The sequence below is a fragment of the Lytechinus variegatus genome, chromosome 15, assembly GCF_018143015.1.
Source record: "Lytechinus variegatus isolate NC3 chromosome 15, Lvar_3.0, whole genome shotgun sequence".
Classification (NCBI taxonomy): domain Eukaryota; kingdom Metazoa; phylum Echinodermata; class Echinoidea; order Temnopleuroida; family Toxopneustidae; genus Lytechinus; species Lytechinus variegatus.
Window position 1 is genome coordinate 11513867 of NC_054754.1, and position 22357 is coordinate 11536223.

A 22357-nucleotide genomic window follows, 5' to 3' on the forward strand; every position below is an offset into this window, starting at 1 on the left:
TTTCCAAGAATGTTGTAATTTGTTTTGACACTTTTGGATTTTGTTGCGATAAAATTCCCTTTTCAACTTCTTGTTTAAAATATTCACTTTATTTCGGAAATACTTATATTTTCCCCAAAGGTCATTGATTTCCTGACCTGTTTTTATTGATTTCTTCAGTTTGTCAAACTTTCTTTTGTAATAATCACGGTCTCTCGATAGAGCCAGGTATTCAGTTGTAATCCAGGGAGACCCACCCAATTTCTTTCTTACTGTTATATGGGGGGCGTGTTTATCAGCTAATACCTTAAAAGCTTCAATGAATTTCCCCCAATTATAATCGACGTCCACTTCTGACGACAATAGGTCACTCCATCGAATATTAGCAAGGTCATCGACAAAGTCATCCTCGACAAAGTTTCTAAACGATCTAAATGTAAAGATTTCGGGCTTAGCTTTTGGTCTATTGTAACCAAGGATCAAATATACTAGGGAGTGGTCACTAAGTCCGCATGAGATTGTTCCAGATCGCTTTACACTTGTTACCATTGAACTAGAAACACAAATAATATCGATCAAGGTACTGCTACAAGGAGTTATTCTTGTTGGCTCTTGTATAAGCTGTGTTAATTGAAAGGTGGAACAGAGTTCATGGACCTTATCAGAAAGGCTATTTTTGGTGAACATGTTGGAGTTAAAATCACCTAGAATAATGACGTTATTCGTAAAAGAAAATACTTGTTCCAAAATTGCTTCTAGGTTTTCAAAGAATGATAAAGAGCAATCCGGTTTGCGATATACTACACATAAGAAAAATGGAAGCCGATATCGAATTTTCAATTTGAACCACATTATTTCCAAATCATCTTTTTCAAAATCACGTCTTCTAACATATTCTACATTATTTTTTATATAACATCCAACTCCACCACCGTGGACATTACGATCTCTCCTTTCAAAAATATAACCTGGAATGTCTAATATATTTGAGGTAAATGTATCGTCTACCCATGTCTCAGACATAGTGAATAAATCGACTGAATTGTTATTCATGAAATATTCGATTTCTTCCTTTTTGTTACGTAAACTTCTGATGTTTAGATGGGATATTGACAATCCTTTATCATAAATACAAAAATCATTATCTTCGTTATTAGACAGGTTGTCGTGTTCCGAAAATAACTCATCCACGGTATCTGGTTCGCAATCAACATCAAAAAAGGGCAATTCTTGAAGAATACAAATAGGACAACTCCAATTTTCAAAAAGTTCTTTTCCATCATTGTATACAGATTGGGGTACATTGGCGCACGTTATGTGAACCCAATTTTTACAGTTTGGACAGAGAAGGGCCCTCTGGTTGCATTTTACTGGCTTCTTGCAACATACACACGCATACTTAATTGTCATGGAACAAATAACACCAGATATACTATGAAACAAGAAGGTGCATGAATAACGAAAAAATGAGCGTCGTTAACCAAAATCACATAAAACAAAATAACATGAATTTTAAATAAAGAAAACAACAACATTCAACAAAGACAAAGCTATTTGACGATAAAACACCACAATTTACCTCTAGCTTTGACAGTCTGTATAGAGTTCGAGTGTTCAGTTTACTTTGGACAGGTCCTTTTCACTGGCAATCGACACCTTTTCGCCGTTTGGTTTTTTGACAATTATTTTACCATCTTGCGTCCAGAGTTTGTAATCATTGCTTCTGAGACTTTTCTTGACTTTCCAATATAGTTTATTCCGCTTCTGTGTTAGGTTTTCATTGATATAAATATGCTTTGACTTACTCGATGACTTTCGCAGGTTGAATCTAGCCTTGTAGATGGAGTCTCTCTTCCGATAATTTGTGAATTTTACGATGACGTCCCGATGTTGTTTGCGAGTTTTTTTTCCTTTGTTGGTTATGTTCCCGAGTCGGTGGCATCTGTCGACGTCGCTTTCGTTGATGGTTACACCGAGGTCCTCTTTACATATGTTCACTATTTTCCTCTCCACGTCCTCATCTTGCGTCTCGTTGATACCAGCAAAGATTAGGCAGTTTCTTCGAGAGTACTGCTCTGCGTCGTCCATGGCGTCCTCGACGACATCTACACGTTTTTCAAGCAACGCCATTTTGTCGTTGGCGTTGTCAATGTCAAATTTCAACGAGTCTCTTACTTCCGATCTCAGAGATTCACATATCTCATCTAGCAGCTTTGTCTTGATAGCCGAAACCAGCTTAGATATAAAATTCTCATTGGTGAGTAGTTTATCGATGGCTGCTTGGATAGCATCGGATAGTGTGGAGTCGTCGCCGTCAGTGTCGTCATTTTGGGCAGCAGAGTTGTCAGCGGGAGAGGGACGCTTGGGCTTAGGGGAGTTGTCGGCCAACGATCCCCCCTTTCCTCGTCTTGGTCTATCGGGTCCACCCATAATGGTCAAGATTATCTGGACAATTGTTAATTGTATGCTTGGCGGAGCCTTCGTCACACACGTCCGTTCATTATGGCAACATGTTGGCTTCGTGATTTCTATGAATAAAGTTTTACTCTGTTTTAATGATATTTCTTTCCTTACTTTGAATTGTAAATGTTCACTGATGTAAAATGCTACACCTCCTCCTCTTTGTTCTTCCCGGTCACGCCTAATGAGATTATAGTTTTGCAAACTGAATATGTTAGGTGAAGTATTGTGAAGCCATATTTCCGTGACACCAATAATGGAAAATTTGAAATTGTTTAAAGTGAAAAGTAATGATTCCAATGACTCAAAATTTTTGTTCAAACTTCGAGCATTAATATGAAGCAAACTGAATTTATGTTCCATGTCTCTAAATCTAGAAGTAAAATCTTCAGTTGAGTAATAGTTATTATCAGATGATATATTGTTTGTATTGAAAATAGAAAAAAATTCCATGTCATTACTCAGGAGGAATATTTAATATTACCAAAAACTTAAGATTATTGGTATGACATGAAAAAATTGTGATTTGTGTGTAAATTTTCTGTGTCGTGACAGCAAGATGGTGATGAGATGAAGAGAGGATGAAGTTTAAAAAAACTAAAAATGAATGAATGTGAAATAGAATTTGCTGTTGGTGATTATGATGATGATGGTGATAATGATGAGGATGATGAAAATGATGACAATGATGACAATGATGATGGAGTTGATGATTGGAGAATTCAAATCCTACAACCGGAATCTGATGAATATTCATAATCGAAATGTAATGAACACTCTTATTTCTGAGTGTCTCAGCCATGATTTGTATATGAAGGAACCTTTTAAACACGAAATATCAGTGGCACTGTAATAATAAGGATACAAAATAAAGGTTTCGATCCTATCGAAAAAATATACATTTATATATATTGATATAATTGGTCATCGGCATCACGAAGTGTCTCAGAGGTCTGAGTCAATCCAGAATCAAAGAAAAATTTTAATTTGTTAATTTCTAATGAGATGCAAATTGTTGAATATCTCGTTAAATTTCAGAGTCTTTTATTTTTCATGATCGATCACTTGTGTTGGTATTCAAAATAAAAAAGTAAATTCTAAAAGCTAGAAATTAAACACAAGTTTCTCAAAATTGGTTCATGACCTCTGAAAGAAGGATAGTTCGTGAAAATGATGATAAATTAGCACATAATGTCATGTACAACCAAAGGGTGGTGCCACAATGGATATACGTGGTATAATCACATAATGCATGGTTGCATAGGGCCTATACACATAATGGCTGCATACAGGTTGATTCAGCAAAAGCTGGTGGATGCAAGGAAGGGAAAATTTCACTTGTCAATAAATGTCTGGACGATCAAATGATTATAAAAACTACCATGCCTGGCAACGGGTAATGCATGGACAACGTGATGAGTTTATTCACCGATTAATAACAATGGAACACCCCGTCACGTCACATGGCCACCGAGATAGCAAGAAACATGTATAAAGGTACGGTCCAGTAAACCGCCATAGGCACAGTTGATATTTCCCGGAAACAAAGCAATGAGGTATCCCTAAACTCACTCAAATAGTGAATTTGCAGCAATCAGGAAGTTGATTACATAAAACATTTGTTTTCCCGTCCCTATGTTTATCGATTTAGTCTAATTTTTCACTTGAGGCGCCAAAAACAAGATAAAATAAAATGACAAATCGAGCCTTCCAATTGATATGAGCTCACGGTGAATAAACTACATTCGCGTATGCACCTTCACATTCTAGCTACACAGCAATAATAAATAAAAAAATCCACAAAATACATCCACATATTAGAGTCTCGCAATATGTGATGAAATATGTGAAGTATACTAATGGTAGTCACTTCTTTAACAATATCTGCAGACATTTCGCATCTCCAGTATAAAAAAAGAAAGATTCACATAGAGCTAGATTTAGTGTACACTTTCACAACTAGCTAAATGAATCTCATGATATATTGAAATTTAATTGTGGTGTTTACAAAGACAATATAATATATTCAATATTTTCCTTCTAGATAATCTAGAAATTAACGCATTTAACTGAAGCTCTATAAAGACTTACAAGCAGTTGTTATCCCTCGAACAAAAACACAACCACATATTTTCACAGTTTGTTGATTGAATCTCTAATAACGTATATTGAAATATACTTTGTATATTGATGATAATCTTATGTTAATAAGAATATCTGCAGAAAATGACAAAATTCAAATATTAAATCCACATAGAATTATATATGTTTGGATAAAATATTACCTCATATCTCACGTTTGGCAAATGCATCTCACTGTATATATGGTTTGTATACTAATGATAGTCCAATGTTTAACAACTTTTGCAGTCCGATCTCATATAAGTAAAAGATTTAACTAGAGCTAGATATATTTGATACAAAAAAGACACATTTATTTTTTAGTCATGATTGAAAAAAAGTGTCTACAGAGTCGTTACGTTCCAAGTAAAAGATTGCTAATGAATCGAATGTATTTTAATAAAATACAACCGCGTGTGAACATTCACATCTATGAGTCTCACGATATATTGTCAAATTATTCAGATTTGGTTGTTTACAAAATAATTTATTTAATAATTTCCTCGAACAAAACACAACCAAATATTTTAAACTTTTGACTGAATGGATCTGATAATATATAGTGAGATATGATTAGTATATGCTTTGATGAGAATATCTGCAATAGTTGTCACATTTGAAACAGAAGTTCCACATTGAATTAGATGTATTTTATGATTATATATATTTCACATTTCGTGAAACATTTGTATACTTATAATAGTCTTGTGTTAACATCTGCATAAATCGTCACCATTCAAGTTAAAGATAGATCCCTACTCGGATGTATTTGAGCAAGCTATATACAACCGCGTGCAAACTCATATGTAGTTAGATGAAATACACACTGTATCTCCAATTCATTCAAATTGATTTGTTTACAAAATGTTTTATTCTTTCATTATACAATCTATATGAATTGTGACATTAATATTTTTCCTTTCCCCAAACAACAAAACCACATAATATCTGCACATTTGGCTGAATGGATATCATAATAAGTGCATAGTAAGTGTGAAGATATTATATTTAGCAATCTCTGTAGAAATTGACAGATTTCAAATAAAAGATTCACATAGTACAAGTCCTCACATTTTGGCGAATGCATCTCACAATATATATTTTTTATTTACTTATCATTGTAGAGATTTTTTTTTTTTTTTGCTTTAGGTGAAGGACTTATGAAGATTTGGATGTTGTTGTTTCGCTTATAAATTTCCAACCTTAACATTATAGCTGTATGAATATTAAAATGTGTTTCGTTTACTAAACGATTTGGAAACAATGTTTGTGTCAAAATATGGATTATAATACTTGTCTGATTATCAGGCCTATAAGAATTCGATATTACAGATTTTTGGTAGAAACACTAACACAAGGTTAGTTTCTTGTAAGCAATTCAAACAGCATACACCTGTGTTTAAAGTCTGTAGGCCTATGACCGTGTTGGTGAGCTTTGATCCAACTAAGGCGTTTGATTTTACATAGGATATGAGTTATTAGAATTTGAAGAACATTCCGGAAAAATTGTTTGTGCTTATCATTATATTATTATTTTTATTTTAAGACAACTTTGCTCTAGTATTAGGGCAACAAGAATAATCTTGGGTTCTTACTCCTTTATTCTTGGTAACGCTTCCATTCTGTTGATTCTTTTGATTTGGTGTACAGGATAACTTTTGTGCCGGCAACAACTATTTTGGTTGAAAGGTTGTTTTCTTTCCTGAATTTGTACGCTTTTGCAGCCAGAATTCCTCTCTCAGCTTTCAACACTGGGGGTAAGTCGGTGCGAACACTGATTCTTGCTTGGGGTTGATCATTTCCTGGACGTTGTGGCCTCCTTTCAAATGCAGATAGCAACCGATTCCTTTGGGCCATGTAAACAAACTTGGCGATGATAGGCTCTGGTGCGTTGGTGTTGGTTGCTCTACGAGTTGATGGGAGACGGTGAGCATTGATCAAGGATACGGACTGTGCTTCCTCATCACTCAAACCAAGCGAAATAAATGCATCACGAAGAACATTCATAACATTTTCATTTTCTTTTCTTTCCAACCCATAAAACAAGAGATTTGATTTCCTTTGATATATTTCGGAGAGTAGTAGCTTTTCCTTTAGAGAGTCGATCTCATCTTGTAACTTTTTTTCCAACTGAGGCAGTTTTTCTTTTTCCAGATTCAGCATTCAGCATTCGTACCGAATTATCCAACCACCTCCTCTGGAGGCCGTACACAATTTTGTTCAATATACCGGAGCTACAAGAAAACTATTCGGAGCTATTTGCAGCGATGTGTTTTCCTATTGAAATTATACTATGTCACATGATCACTAATTGACCAGTCGTTTATCTAGAATATCATATCATGAATATTCATAAGAGGGCTATAATAGTAACTGATGCGTTTTCAAGCCTTTATACCATTTTATCCTTGGGCTTGTACGAAGTGAGGCCGCCATCAATTCAGGCCTAACCGCTCACGATGGCGGTCTCCTGCGTTCATTTATTACATTATATGCATATATTTACATTTATGAAAGATTAATTTATACTCAAATCCTTATTTGTATTTATTATGTAATATGACCACATTGTTTATATTATGAATTATTTTGTATTTTGTAATTATGAATAATTTTGTATTGTGTTTTTGAACGCAGAAATAAATGCAAACAAACAAACAAACAAGCGGATTTATAACATCCCTTAAAACAATTGGGCGCAGATAACAGGTACATCATTTAAAATATATATACCAGAGAGAAATGAAAGACTCAACAGATAGTTAGTCACATGATTATTGTTTTAGAATTTCCAGAAACTATTTCATTCTATATTCAAACTTTGAAATCACTGGTGTACAGATGGGAGGATTGGGGCCATGTACCCTGCACAAAAGAAATATATCATGGCCCCCAACCCACCTTCCCCCAAATATGAATCAAAGGGAAGAGGAGAAAACAAAGAGATTTTTAAAAGTGTGAAATATGATACTATTTTCTGATTATTATATCAAAATCTATCAGGAAATCGGCTTTTATTGACAAAGTCAATTTATTTGCTTGATCGCATCTTTTTAGATTTGTTGTTCCTTACATGTCTGCCCCCCTCAAAATGTTTGGCTCATGACGCTGCTGTTTGTAACTGAATAATATTAAAATAACTTAGTCCGGTTTCTAAATTTTATCATTGAACATTATTTTGAACAATAAATAAACATCGTTAGGAAACGGGTCCGATCTGTCAAAACCCCTATTTCATAACAATTTTTCAATAACTTCGGCTTGCAATTTCCGCTCGCGTTAATTGTTAAAAAATATATCAACTCATGCATCATATTCAAAATTACGAAAGAGCTCGAAATGTCAGGTTTTCTGGCGAAATATTATTTTGCACACTCATTAGGCTTATTAGATTAATAAATAACATATTGATTTAATTATTGAATTTTCCCTTTTTTCAGAATGAAATTTCGACAGGTTTCACCTCGCGCTTAGGACGAGGAGTAGTAAGATAGTCATCATTTTCAAATATTTGTCATAATTATGGTGAAGCGCTTTTAAAAACTTAGATGTCAATAGGTTAAGTATTTTTGTTTTATACCGAATAAATAAGAAAATACATACATAATGAAATAAATAAATGAATAAATAAGTCAAAGGTAGCGATCCGGAGGAACGGCGGAGACATGCCCTCAACGATTTTTTTTTTACTTGGGGTCGCCCTCTCCCTAACTGATTTCAAAGCTTTTCTCTGTTTTCTAAGCATTTTGTATAAATTGCCAACCTCACCAAAAGATAAATGTAATGAAAATAAGCTATCTAAAATTCTATTATTCCACTTCTACTAAAGATATTAATTCATAACCTGTAAATCACCGCCCACAGAAGAAACTCACAAGGTCTGAATCGTGCGGATTCGTGTCCTTCCTGCCTCCTAAATCGCCGCCAAGTTTTGCATGTTGTTATGATTGTGTCGATGAGCGCGTAGTTGGCTCCTTGCGCGTGTGAAATTTGATCAAATAAAATGCCTTTGCGTCAGTGATGGAAATGCGAGCATATAGGCCCAAATTCTAATTTTTTTTTGCAAAAAACACCCCTGTGAATTCGGGACATAAAATCATACTGCGCTGCGATTTCAAAGACAACAATCATGAAGCCATCATTAAAATTAAGTTTGTTAAAAAAGTATTAACAATGACTGATACGTACTCATACCAAAACTGAAGGCCTGGAACAAACCGAGGCTGATGCCAATATCAGCTGATGTCAAACCCAAGTTCGATTTTAGTTCTGGAAGAAAGACACCAAACGTTTTGATGACACCAAGTTGGAAAACAGTTTGAAGGAAGAAAGCAGGAAGGAGCTTCAGAGCATTTATTGTTGACGTTTTCATGATGTTACATTTAGTTTGCTTCGCCCCATACAATGATGTGTACTCCTCCAGGTACATCGACACTATTGACATCTGTGACCCGACACGTGACTAAATAAACATTATTATGTTATAACCGTCTTTGTTTGTGTGAGGGTACAGTGTAGGTTGATAATGACATTATTCTTTAGCTACCATGTCTCCAAAACTCCACCGTGTGTGTTATGTGTTGAGGTGACGATCCAGGAAATGGGTATTTGTTGTATAAACATTTCATAAGTGTTATAAAGTGTTCTAAATACCGACTTTCAGTTGTTTCCTTTATCAATTTCTTCCGTTTTTAGTCTTTCGTTTTTTGTCTCACCTGCATAGCAGGGTGAGACTATAGAAGGAATAAGCCAGTTCGTAGTTCCTTTCTGCGCATGATCAAAAGAGTCTCCACATGATCAGAGGAAGGCCATTTGTACTTAAGTGACATGGTGATTTAAAATCTAATGAGATAAGCACCAACATTGATGTTTTGATTATTCATATATTTTTTGAATAGTGGTTTTTCATTAACATCCACAAAAGCAACAATGCGTCCACTGACGACTGGTATTTCACAGATTGCCACGTACATTGTGCAACATGCTATGATATAATTTGTTTAACAAATTTTCGGCATTACTCCTTTTTGTTTAAGATCAGTATGCTCGATCTGTAATGAAAATCATAAGATCAGTATGCTCGATCTGTGAAAATCATAAATCATAAGTCAGAAAAAATTGGAACCAGTGGGATTCGAACCTGCCATCTACTGCTTTCCGGGCAGCGACTCAACCACCAGATTTATGATTTTCACAGATCAAGCATACTGATCTTATGATTTTCATTACAGATCGAGCATATACTGATCTTAAACAAATAGGAGTAATGCCGAAAATTTGATAAACAAATTATAATCTCCTCCTATAAAAGCCTCTTAATTTATTATGCTATGATATGCGTTCAAAGTAGGAATGCAACAAATACCTTCATAAAGTGTTCATTGGTGTGCTATTCTAGTCACCTGGTCTTTTCAATTTCGTCATCCTGTTATGTAAGGCAAGCTTACGTATATCTTGCTTTGAAATCTGCCTATCACACTCTAAAAAATGAAGAGCTACGAAGAGCTAATTTAGCTCTTAAATAGTGTGTAAAATGACTGCACTTCGGAGTGCTGATTTTTCTTGTTCAAATTTGAACTAGACAAATTAGCACTCCGAAGTGCAGTCACTATACACGATCTTTAAGAGCTAAATTAGCTCTTCGTTTTTTAGAGTGCATAATGAAAGAAATGACATGTCATTTGACCAAAATTGTCCATGAAGTAACTACGAACTGGTCTAATGGCAATCATGGAAGAACTAGGTGTTATAGAGGTAGACAAACCCACCGAATACATGTAGGTTAACTAAAATGACAGTAGTGCAAATTCAGGATGGTCGAGTCCGAATTTGTTTGCCTACTGTTGAACAAGTGGCCGTTCGAATGGCTGGAGCGCAAGTTTTCTCGAAATTTGACAGTGGATGCGCAGGTGGATATTGGCAACTTCCACAGACTAACTGAGACGAGTTCGTATTATACGAAATTTAATAGCCCGTTTGGTAGATATAGATACAAAGTCATACCATTTGGTATATCATCTCCCAGTGAAATTTGGCAAAGAGCAATAAAAGATGAGTTCGGACAACTTAAAAGAGTAGAAATCGCAGCAGACGACATACTCGTCTGGGGAAAAGACGAAAAAGAACATGATGTGCAACTAGAAGCACTGTTAGAGAAAGTAAAACATCAGTGCTCAAGCTGAACAAAGAGAAATCTGTAATACGCAAAAATATAATTGAGTTCGTTGGACATGTTCCCGTCCTTTCGATGGAGTACGCGAACGCTTTTTTACGACGGTAGTTGATTTTGGAAGAGACTTTTGGGCCCGTCGTCATGGTCGTTAAACTCTGTCCTGCAATGCAAATTGTGTGACATGAGATTTTTTTTTCGTTACGCATCTGAAACGGAAACATTCAATCTGCGTTCCGTGTGCAAAACTGGTTGCTACTGACAGTGGTAACAGCGATATATCCGATTTAGGACGACTTTCCACAGCCACATTTGATTCCTCCCAGAGCTCGAGAGGTCGCCCGGGGGCCCACTTCCATCGAAGAGTGGATACCAGACAAGTACATTACGTATAGGCTTATGTAACGTCATAATTAAGGGTGTCAAAAACGATGTTTACAATGCTGAAAAGGGGGATTTCACAAGCTAATACACTCTAAAAAAATGAAGTGCTAATTCAGCTCTTAAAGAGCCTGTATAGTGACTGCACTTCGGAGTGCTGATTTGTCTAGTTCAAATTTGAACGAGAAAAATCAGCACTCCGAAGTGCAGTCACTATACACACTCTTTAAGAGCTGAATTAGCACTTCATTTTTTTAGAGTGTACTTGTTAAGAGATGCATTTTCATAATCTGGAAAAGACTTGCTTCCCTTGTTTAGGGTGCTTTTCGAAACTCCATTATCGCGCCTGGTATCCTCTTATCAATGTAAGTGCCCCCCCCCTCGGAATTTGAATCTAATCCCCATCTCTGGGGAAAGAAAAACATAATGTCCATTACATTGTGTGCTAGAAGCATATCATTTGTATAGGAGGAGTAAGCAAAAGAACCCCCCCCCCCGCAAATTTGGCTTGTGTTCAGACGTTTAGCATGTTTAGGCCTATTGCCTATGTCGTGTAAATATCAACGCATGGGAAATTATTTCGGCTGGAGACACGGCAGAGGTGATCTGACCCATGGAATCAATTGCCAATGATCAACCAATAATCCACATTAAATGCAATATCAATTCGATGGACTGTAATGATCTATGTATCTAAGCCTTAATTCAGTAACTTTTTCCTCACTCAATATGTACTCGATTTGTTTGAAAAACCACTTTCTTATCCATGTCATAATCTATTGTGGGCCCTGTATTTCGAATATCTCCAGCCAGTTGCCATTGTAGAGGCTCGCCGCCGACTCAGGGGGCATACGATGATGATCATCAGTAGTAATGTATACATGCATGTATGGTGCGGGTGTCGTGGGAAAGAATTTGCACACGAAAAACCGATCTGTAGGGCCTGTAACCCCCCCCCCCCCCGTAACACAAAGCTTAGCAATGATTGTAGAGCAGTTTTCTACGTTTGATTCTATTGACTATAATGTACAATCAATCTAAAAAAAACAAGTGTATGATTAAGAGTTAATTTTTGTGTTAGGGGACCCTAGTATTACCGTCCGTGAGGTTTGCGAAAGGTGGCTATAATCTTAAAAGACGGTGTCAAACTGAGTGATGATCGAATCGATTTTTGATCTACCCCACCCGACCAACAAGGAGGTCGAGACCCTTCTTGACATGATGACTTATCTCGGAATATTCATTCCGAACCTTTCTGACATCACAGCGCCATTGCGACAGTTAACACAGAAAAATATCGCTTGGCATTGGGAACCTGAACATGCAGATGCAGTCGATGCTTTAAAGAAAAGATAACATCAGCCCCAACACTCAAGCTGTATGATGCACAGAAACCCGTTTCCGTGGCGTAAATATTATGCTGCAAGTGAGGAAGAAAATGAGTGCGATTCTATTTGCATGCCGTAAATTTCATGAATATATATTTGGACAGAACCATTGATTGGGATTTTCAGCAAGCCATTGCATAAACTTAAGGCCTGGGGCCCGTTGCAGAAACAGTTGCAATCAATCGAAACTCTAAAAATCATGCGCAATTTTATTTTCAACCAATCAACAGCGCGCATTTGGTACTTGCGATTGATTTTTTGACTTGCGTTTAAACGCAACTCTTTCTGCAATGGGCCCCTGGTCACACCGCCTGAGCGTTGTTGGAGCGGTCGTGGAACGGTAGGGAGAGGGGGTCGAATTTCGCTCACAAAATTGAAGGAAGGAAGATAAAAAATAAAAACAATCAAAATCGAAAATGGTGAACGGGAGCGAACGGTGATGATTTTTTTATCTCCAACAACGCTCGGGCGGTGTGACCATGCCTTAAGTCCCAGCGCCATTTGATTTGTATCTGATGTTATAGCGCCAACTGCGTCAATTTTGCGGCAACACGTTTGTCCGACACTTCGCTTGATTACGGTTAATTAAAGTATTGATCCTAACTACAAAGTTGCTTCTGATTCTTAATTTATTGTCGCGCTGGCCACTATTGGGATTCACTCACGCCTGAATTTTTTTCTTAGGCCACATTTGAAGGACTTTGCTGAGAAGGAAAACAGCCGGTTGCATCGTAAAAGTAAATTCACCGTGAACGAGTAGTTGGTTAGATCTAGCCGTAAGTAGTGTCGGTCCCACAGCCTTACAATGGCGTGCAGTATGCCGAAAGTACCAAAGCAATGGTGCTTGGGTAAAAACGAGTCCATTACATCCTTTAAAGGATGGAGGCAGAATCTTTTGTACACCTTGAATCTTGATCCTAACTTTCCTTTCTTCCTTTCTGAGTCGGTAACATGGGGTAAGAAAACAAGAGCTAACCCCAGAAGGGGACAATCCCTCTGTTCCTTGAGAATTACGCAAGACTGCTCAACAAAAAGCGAACCTACTTGATCTTACGCTAGGTCTGATTGCTAACTTTTGTCCCGTCATTGCTATAAATTCTATTGTCCGCAATTCCACTTCTTTGAACGACATTTGGGCTACTATTAGACTTTACTATGGCTTTCAGGCAACAGGCGCTCATTTTTTGGATTTTTTGCGAGATAAAGCTGGAATCTGATGAGCGACCAGAAGATTTATATCAGAGGTTACTTGCCTTTGTCGAGGACAATTTGTTGACGGTTGGTAGTGGTATTACCCAACACGGTGATACCATCCTGGATGATGAAGAACTTTCTCCTTCAATTGAGAATTTCATGGCTCTGCCGTGGCTTCGCCTTTTGCACCCTGACATTCCCCAGGTGGTGAAGCAAAGGTACGGCACAGAACTCCGTTCACGCAAACTTGCATCCCTCAAACCTGAAATTTCTCAGGCCCTTACTAGTCTTTTGGAGTCAGTTGAATGTTCCAGGGCAATGCGTACAGCGGCTTTTCCGCCCCGTGGTCGTAGTCAGACTGCTCCCAGGCGTACTCAGTCTCAAACCCCGGCGAAGTTCCGTCCCAAGCCTTCCAAATCTTGTCCACTTTGCGTTCAGGCTGGCCGTCCTAGTGACCATTTTTTGAGTATCTGTCCTTACCTTCCAGACTCCGATCGGCAGTACATGGCAAAGGCCAGGCAGGTTGCCAAGATTTTCGATGATGGTGGTTCTGATGATTTTGATGGTGAGGTTGACCCCCAGGAGTCATGTGACGAGGCTTGTTCGTCACCAGACCCTGGCCGCGGAGGTACCTCTACCACAATGCGTGTCCAAGTTCGCCAGTCTCCTTATTTTGACTCATTTTATTATCATCATGCTGTTCGTATCACCTTCGACAGTGGTGCCATTGGGAACATGATGCGTGCTTCTACGGCCCGAGTATTAGGTTGAAACGTGTCCTCCACCACCAGTCAGCTCATCAGGCTGATGGGTCCTCCCCGCTGCAGGTTTGTGGTGAAACCCGTTTCACCGATTGTCGTGGCAGTCATGAGTTCCATTTTGAAGGATTGGTCATTGAGTACCTTGATGTTGACGTTTTGGCTGGTACTCCATTCATGGAAAGGAATGATGTGGCCTTCGGGCCAGCAAGGAGGGAGATTTCCTTGGCTGATGGTACTGTGTTCATTTACGGTTCCTGTAGTAAGCATAAGGCTGGTCATGCAGTGCGTCGCACATTTGTCCTTCGTGCCCCTTCTCAAACTACCACTATTTGGCCAGGTGAATTCCTTGAGTTTTCCCTACCTCCTGAGTTTTCTACTGATGAAACACTTGTCGTAGAGCCTCACTCAGATTCCCCTCCTACACCAATGATCACAGAATTCTTTCCGGCTCCAGGTGTTGTCTCGAGGGTTGCTGGTAGGATCCGCATCCCAAACCTCCTTATGTTATCCGTCGCAATGAACATATTTGTCAGGTTTGTCCAGTGGTTGTCTCAGATGGCGAACAGGTTGTGCAAATTCCTCCTAGTCAGACTGCCCTTCCCTCTATGGTGCAGGGAGGGCCAAAGTTATCACAGCCTTCTCGGTCTGCTATTGTGGATCCTGATAATATCCTCCCCCCAAAGGCAAGGGGTGATTTTCAGTCTCTTATTGCAGAACATGATTATGTGTTTAGCCCTTCATTCAAGGGTTACAATGGTGCATCTGGTCCATTCAAGGCCGTTGTGAACATGGGTCCTGTTCAGCCCCCACAACGCAAGGGTCGCCTTCCCTTGTATTCCCAAGAGAAGCTTGTTGAGTTGCAGGGAAAGTTTGATGACCTTGAGAAACTTGGCGTCTTTGCACGCCCTGAGGATATTGGTGTTACGGTTGAATATGTCAACCCGTCGTTTCTTGTGAAGAAGCCGAATGGTGGCTCTCGTCTTGTCACAGCTTTTGCTGATGTTGGGCGCTACTCTAAGCCACAGCCCTCAGTTTTGCCAGACGTTGATTCCACTCTGAGAAAGATAGGTCAGTGGAAGTACATTATTGCATCTGACCTTGCAAGTGCCTTTTATCAAATACCTCTCTCTCGTGATTCAATGAAGTATTGTGGTGTTGCTACCCCTTTCCGCGGCATCAGGGATTACACCCGTTGTGCTATGGGTATGCCGGGATCAGAGACGGCATTGGAGGAGTTGATGTGTCGAGTGCTGGGAGATCTATTGTTTGAAAGTGTTGTTGTCAATCTTGCAGACGACTTGTACTGTGGTGCTGACACCTGGCAGGCCATTTTGCATAACTGGTCCAGGGTGTTACATGCACAAGCCTCCAATGGTCTTCACCTTTCTCCATCTAAGACTATCGTCTGTCCAAAAACCACCACTATTTTAGGGTGGGTTTAGTCTGAAGGGAACCTCAAAGCAAGTTCTCACAGGATAACAACTTTGTCAACGCGCTCATGCCCTTCAACCGTGAAGGGAATGCAGTCTTTCATTGGAGCCTATAAGATGCTTGCTCATGTTCTCCTGAATTGCGCATCCTATCTGGGCCCCCTGCATGAATCAATTGCAGGTATGAAATCTAAAGACCGCATCTGCTGGACGGATGAGCTTCATGATGCCTTCAACAAAGCCCAGTCCGGCATCAAGTCGACTCGTACGGTTACTCTACCCCGGCCATCTGATAAGCTATGGGTTGTCACTGATGGATCCGTGAAGAACCATGGTCTTGGCGCTACCATGTACGTCACGAGAGACCAGACGCCTTTCTTCAGCGCGGTCGTCAAATCACATGGTTACCTTGTGAAGTAGAAGCACTGTCCATCGCTGCTGCCACCAAGCATTTCAGCCCATACATCATCCAGTCTCACCACCCTGTCTGCATTCTCACTGACAGCAAACCTTGTGTTCAGGCTTATGAGAAATTGTGTCGTGGTGAGTTTTCTGCCAGTCCTCTGGTTTCTACCTTTTTGGCAACCATTAGCAGATGCCAGGTTTCCTTACGTCACCTGGCGGGCTCCGCCAATGTCCCAGCTGACTTTGCGAGTAGGCCATGATGTTCGATGCCAGATCTGTACTTTCATTTCACGGATGGAAGACTCTCTTGTCCATCTAACTTCTGTTGCTGACATCCTCTCAGGGAAGATACGCCTCCCTTTCACATCTCGTCACGCGTGGGGTGGGATTCAGTCTGATTGTCCATCCCTCCGCCGTGCCCATGGCCACCTTACTCAGGGTACTCGCCCGTCGAAGAAGTTGACAGGTATCCGTGATGTGAAGCGATATCTCCAGGTTGCCACCATCGCTCGTGATGGCTTACTGGTCGTCCGCCGGGATGATGCATTCTTGCCACAACAGGAGTACAGCAGGAGTGTATCGTCATTCCTCGCAATGTGCTACAGGGGATTCTTACTGCCCTGCATCTTCAACTTGGTCACCCCACATCACACCAACTCAAGCAGGTTGTCTCACGGTATTTCTATGCCCTGGATCTTGATGCAGCAATTCAACAGTTGACTGTCGGATGTCATAGCTGTCTCTCCCTCCAGAATGTTCCTCGTGTTGCTACTCCCCAGTCTACAGGTGACCCTCCATGTGTCATTGGGGTGTCTTTTGCTGCAGATGTCATCAAGCGTTCCCGCCAACTAATTTTCATCCTCAGGAAGAGTGTCACTTCTTACACTGTAAGCGCTTTGATTCCAGATGATTGCAAGGAGACTCTTCGCACAGCCCTCCTTCAGCTATGCACACCTCTCAGGCCAATTGATGGCCCTCCATCTGTCGTCCGCACCGACCCTGCGCCAGTATTTTCTGCTCTCCAACACGATGAGTCTTTGCGCAGTCAGGGCATCACTTTGGAGATTGGCCGTGCCAAGAACATCAACAAGAAACCTGTCGCTGAGAAGGCTGTCCGTGAGCTGGAAGATGAGCTGCTTCGTGATGATCCCCGTGGTGGTCCTGTTACTCCACTTGCGCTTGCTCTCACTGGCCACCTCTCATCTTAACAGCCGTATCCGTGGCGTTAGTCTCTCTGCTCGTGAGCTTTGGACCCAGCGTGACCAATTCACCAGTGAACAGATTCCGTTGCATGACATGGACGTTATTACCAATCAACATGAGAAACGGCTCTCCACCCATGGGCCCAGTATGGAATCGAAGGCACTCAAACGCCTATCTCCGATGGTGAGTCTCTTGTTCACGTTGGTGACCTTGTCTACCTGCCCTCGGACCGGACTAAGACCCAGGCCAGACCTTGCTACCTTGTCTGCAGTGTCGACAACGATTGGTGCAACATTCGCAAGTTTGTTGGGAGCCAGTCCGTTCTACGTCATACAGTGTCCGGCGCTCGGATTGCTCCTCTCATCCTTCTTGACCGAGGGTTTCTGGTAACGATGATGACGACCACCATGATGAGGAGTTGCTCAGTCCCACCCCAGCGGATGACTCACGATGCTTGCCTAATGTCTCTGACGTTACTGATGTGCTGGATGTCCCTTGCCCCCTCCTGACCCTCCTGATATTCCCCACGAACTTTCTCTCACCCTGATGTTAGTCCTCCCCTTTTCACTTTCTGGTCAGTCAGATCCCCCAGGGCCTCTTGACGTCACTGCCCCCGACGATGGCCGGCGGTATCCCTTACGACTACGTTTGTGATTGACTTTGGCCTGCGTTTATGCCCCCTTCTCTCCCCCCCCCCCCATGCCTGTGCGTTGTCCAGCTTGCCCTTATCGATGGACGCTATTTTTTCGTGTATATCTTTTTTTATGCATCTTCGCACGCTTTTACCTTTCTGAGTGTATTTATGTGTGCTAATGGGTTCCTTAATGCGTCTAGCTTTTTTTCAGCGACCAAACGAATACCTCTTCTCACTCCAGCTAGTGCGCCTGCTACCAATTGCTGCGCATTTTTGTGCTTGTGATAAATTATGCTGCGCATTTATTTTTTTTGTTTGTTATTATTTTGGGTTTTGTTTGACGTCCCATCAGTGGGTATGTCTTTGCGCTAACGTTTGCGCATTTGCTTTGCAGTTGTTTGCGAGTTTACACTTTTATATTGTGACAATACTTTTACAAAGCTTCTCGCCTTGGATCATTGCAAAATTCTTGTCGTTTACATAAGGAAAAAGTGATTACGCCATTTGATTTGTATCTGATGTTATAGCGCCATCTGCATCAGTTATGCGGCAACACGTTTGTCCGACACTTCGCTTGATTACGGTTAATTAAAGTATTGATCCTAACTACAAAGTTGCTTCCGAGTCCTAATTTATTGTCGCAGACTACGACGAATGAGGCTCCATCTCATGTCATGTGGTCATAGATTTGCGATGGAAACCAGGCAAAAAAACTTTGTGCCCGACGCACTAAGCAGACTGCTGCCGATAAGCAACTCAGATTTCAAATCTGAAGAAATCTGACCCATGACATCCCAATAGAGACAGTCGATTGCATAAGATGAGTTAACAGAAATTGATGGCCTTATCATGAAAGGTAACAAACTTGTAGTACCATCTTATCCACAAAAGGATGTTAGATGTCCTGTATCCGTCGCAATTAGGAATAGTAAATATTACAGCAAGCGCGCGGCAAGTATTTTGGATGAGCGCACAAATCGAAGACAAGGTAGCAAGATGCATTACCTGTCACACGCAATGCCCAACAGTCTGAACCTCTAATAACGCACCCAATGCCTAACCGACTTTGGTCTGAACTTGGGATGGATATATTTCATTTGGATGGAATCAATTATCTTCTTGTAGTAGATTACAATTCAGAATATTCTGAAACACAAATGCTCACAGAAATGACATCTCACAAAGTCATTTCTTCTCTGAATGAAACAAGAAATGGAATACCAGATGCCATTATAGGGGTGCTTTTCTTCAGTTTTGGACACGGTCCGCGCGTGCACTCATTAAGGGTATCAAAAACACCGATTTTCAACAAAAAGGGTGGTAGTATTTTGAAAGACTGGTCAATGGTCAATCGCGGGGTCAAACGTATTCAGGGTACTTTTTTTTTCTAAAGCCTTTTTTAAGACAAGCCAAACGTGTTTACGGTATGTTTTTTTCCTCAAGCTTTTTCTGGCGACAACTTGTTTTTTTGGGGGGGGGCAAAATCTGTAAATAAAGCCCGCGAAAAACTTGTTTAGTGGATTATTTTGCGCACAGAGAAAACTCGTTAAGGGGGTGTTTGGAAATAAGTAGGCCACGCGTGTGTACAGCAATACATTTGACACCCCCCCCCCCCAGCGGGAAACATTGTCTTTCACAACACGTTGGCGAAAGGGACGAGAAATAAGATTTTATTCTAGTCGTCGGGCAAGCTATATCCATATGATATATGTGGTTAGAAAGGGTCTCTTTTATATATTACTAAATGAATGAATGAATGTAGGAGGTGTGAGGATTTTACAGAATTAATAGACATAATATTTTGGCAATGAACTAGCTCGCGTGACAATGTGGCGCTGTAACACATCGTACAATGCCAATGGCGCTAAGAACAAGTCTGATCACATATGTTTTTAACAACCACTGCATGGAAGAATGTTAGAAGGCCACAGTTATTCAGTTAAATAACTATTTCTGCCCCTGGCATTCCAGTAGTTAATTTATATTCATATTGTTCATTCTTTGATGCATGAATTGTACGTTTTCTTTATGTAATTTTCATTTTGCCAAATAAAATAATAATCATAATGCAGCGACGAAATCATAACCACGACTGTTTGCTATCTCACTAAATAGAAACTATTCAACATGCGAACAAAAGAATAGGCATATAGCTGTGAACCGTGGTAGGTGAACAGTACAAAAATGCCTATTATAAATAATACAAACCAGGCTTTGAGTAAGTATAGCAGGAATCATTTTTCCAATGTTGGACTGGCATTACTATAGTAATCTTGCCAGTACAAACGGAAATATGGTCTTCGGGGATCATGCAGACTATATGCTACGTCTCTACAACAATTCTCGCGACGCTCTCAGTACACGGCAGCAGTTCCCACTGCGTCATGGCCATTGTTCTTTGACGCGGCGAGAACTACATGGACGTAGCGTTGATGTAATGGGTGTGTATCAGTTGGCGCTACGTCCAAATAAACGAGTCAAAACAAGTCTGCGGGATGTAGTCAGAACGTAGCGAGAACCGTTTAGACGCAGCATGGACCGGTTCTGCGCGCAGTATAAACTTATTGGAATCACCGGACTATATAAACTTCACAATGACGTGGCGCGGACCGGACGTAGCACGTGAAAATTTCGAGAGAATCGAACGAAGTTGGCGCCACGTCCAAGCTGGGTTTCTTCTGAACTTCAAGAACGCATCGGGAACTTCATCTGGTGCACAGACATGCAAAGGGGGTATATCACGTAAGCAACCGGGATGGGAACCGAATCAGGAAATACACTTTCAAATCATCCTGTTTATCCCCAGCAAAGTTAGATCAGAGGAACTAATATTGTACCCGACCGATTCAACCCCGCACCCCAGTTGAAGACTAACTGAACCATTTTCAGGCGTGCATTGTTGTAATCGCTGGAAGTCTTAGACGGAATTATTCATCCTCGGTTGTATTGGCAAAATAGCTGTTTTTTCCCTGGGGCTTCGCCCCTCGGGAAAAATAGTAATGCCAGTCCAACCTCGGATGAATTCCCGCTCTACCTACTGAAAGCTTTGTATATTTGTATATTATTGGCATTTTTGTACTGTTCATTTAGAAAATACCAAACTTCCTATAGCTATACGCCTATTCCTTTGTTCGCATTTTGAATAGTTTCTATGGAATTTCAGAGCATAAAAGCATAAAAGCAATCAGCACTGGCTATGATTTCGTTGCTGCATTATTATTTATCTAGCAAAATGACAATTACATAAAGAAAACGTACGATTCAGGAGGGCGCTGTTTGTACAATGTCTTTCAAGATGTAATTTTTGTATCCCTTGCTTTGAAGAAAAATTTCGCCGTGTGGATTTGTGATCGAATCTCCTGGAGTTACATAATGTTCTTTTGATATAATATACACTATCCTTATATAACAATGGATCCTTCAAAGAGTACACGTCAGCTGGAAAACACTCCAAACAAATCGTCCCCGCTCTCCAAGAAGCCGAAAATTGTTGACTCTAGTCCCACCGCTTCCCAAAGCCGTATGGTAACGAACGCGGACGCTGTTCCCAAAGGTCAGTACAGAAATGATTCGGCTACGCATTTGGCTTCGTCTAACACTAGCGCCAGGCGTTCTCTTGGTTTAGAGTCCACAGATGCTCCTCCTACCTTGTTTGTCACCTTTTTTAATGACTTTGAATCAAGATTTGACTCACGCATTGAAGCTTTGTTGGATAAAAAATTGAGCGACATTTCTTTAAAGGTGTCTGATCATGATGAAAGAGTCAAGAGCATTGAGTTTGATATGGGGTCCCTGAAGGATTCTGTCAAGCAGTTAGAGAAGGAGAAGGAGGTGCTCATTGCCAAATTGGATGACCTAGAGAATAGGGGAAGGAGAAAGAACATTGTTCTGTTTGGGATTCCTGAACATCCAAACCAAGATCATGAAGATTGTTTGAAAACTGTCACCGATTTCTTACAACATGCCGATGTCTCGAAGGATGATTGTTCGCAGATAGAAAGGTGTCACCGTACCCCCACATATCGATCTGAGACCAGTTCTAGGCAGCCGAGAAGAATCCACATTGCCTTTTCTTCCTTCACAACCAAGGAACGGGTGAGTAAAGCGTGTGTGAAGAAGCTGAAGGAGTCAAATTCCAAATATCGGGATCGAAAGGTCTTCGTTGCTGAGGATCTATCAAAGAGAGTCCTTCAATTACATCAGAAGAAGCAATAGAAGTTCAAGCATCTACG

At 40.3% G+C, this 22357-nt stretch overlaps 1 protein-coding gene across 2 annotated transcripts in view; it reads right to left on the reverse strand.

Moving 5' to 3' along the window:
* Positions 1-2488, reverse strand: part of LOC121428495 (monocarboxylate transporter 12-like) — a 30629-nt gene extending 28141 nt beyond the window's left edge. For both annotated transcript variants that reach the window (XM_041625128.1, XM_041625127.1), the window contains exon 1: positions 1785-2488. In XM_041625128.1, coding sequence (XP_041481062.1) covers positions 1785-2409 — 625 coding nt within the window. In that variant the 5' untranslated portion in view covers positions 2410-2488. The remainder of the gene's footprint in view (positions 1-1784) is intronic.
* Positions 2489-22357: the final 19869 nt, after the last annotated feature.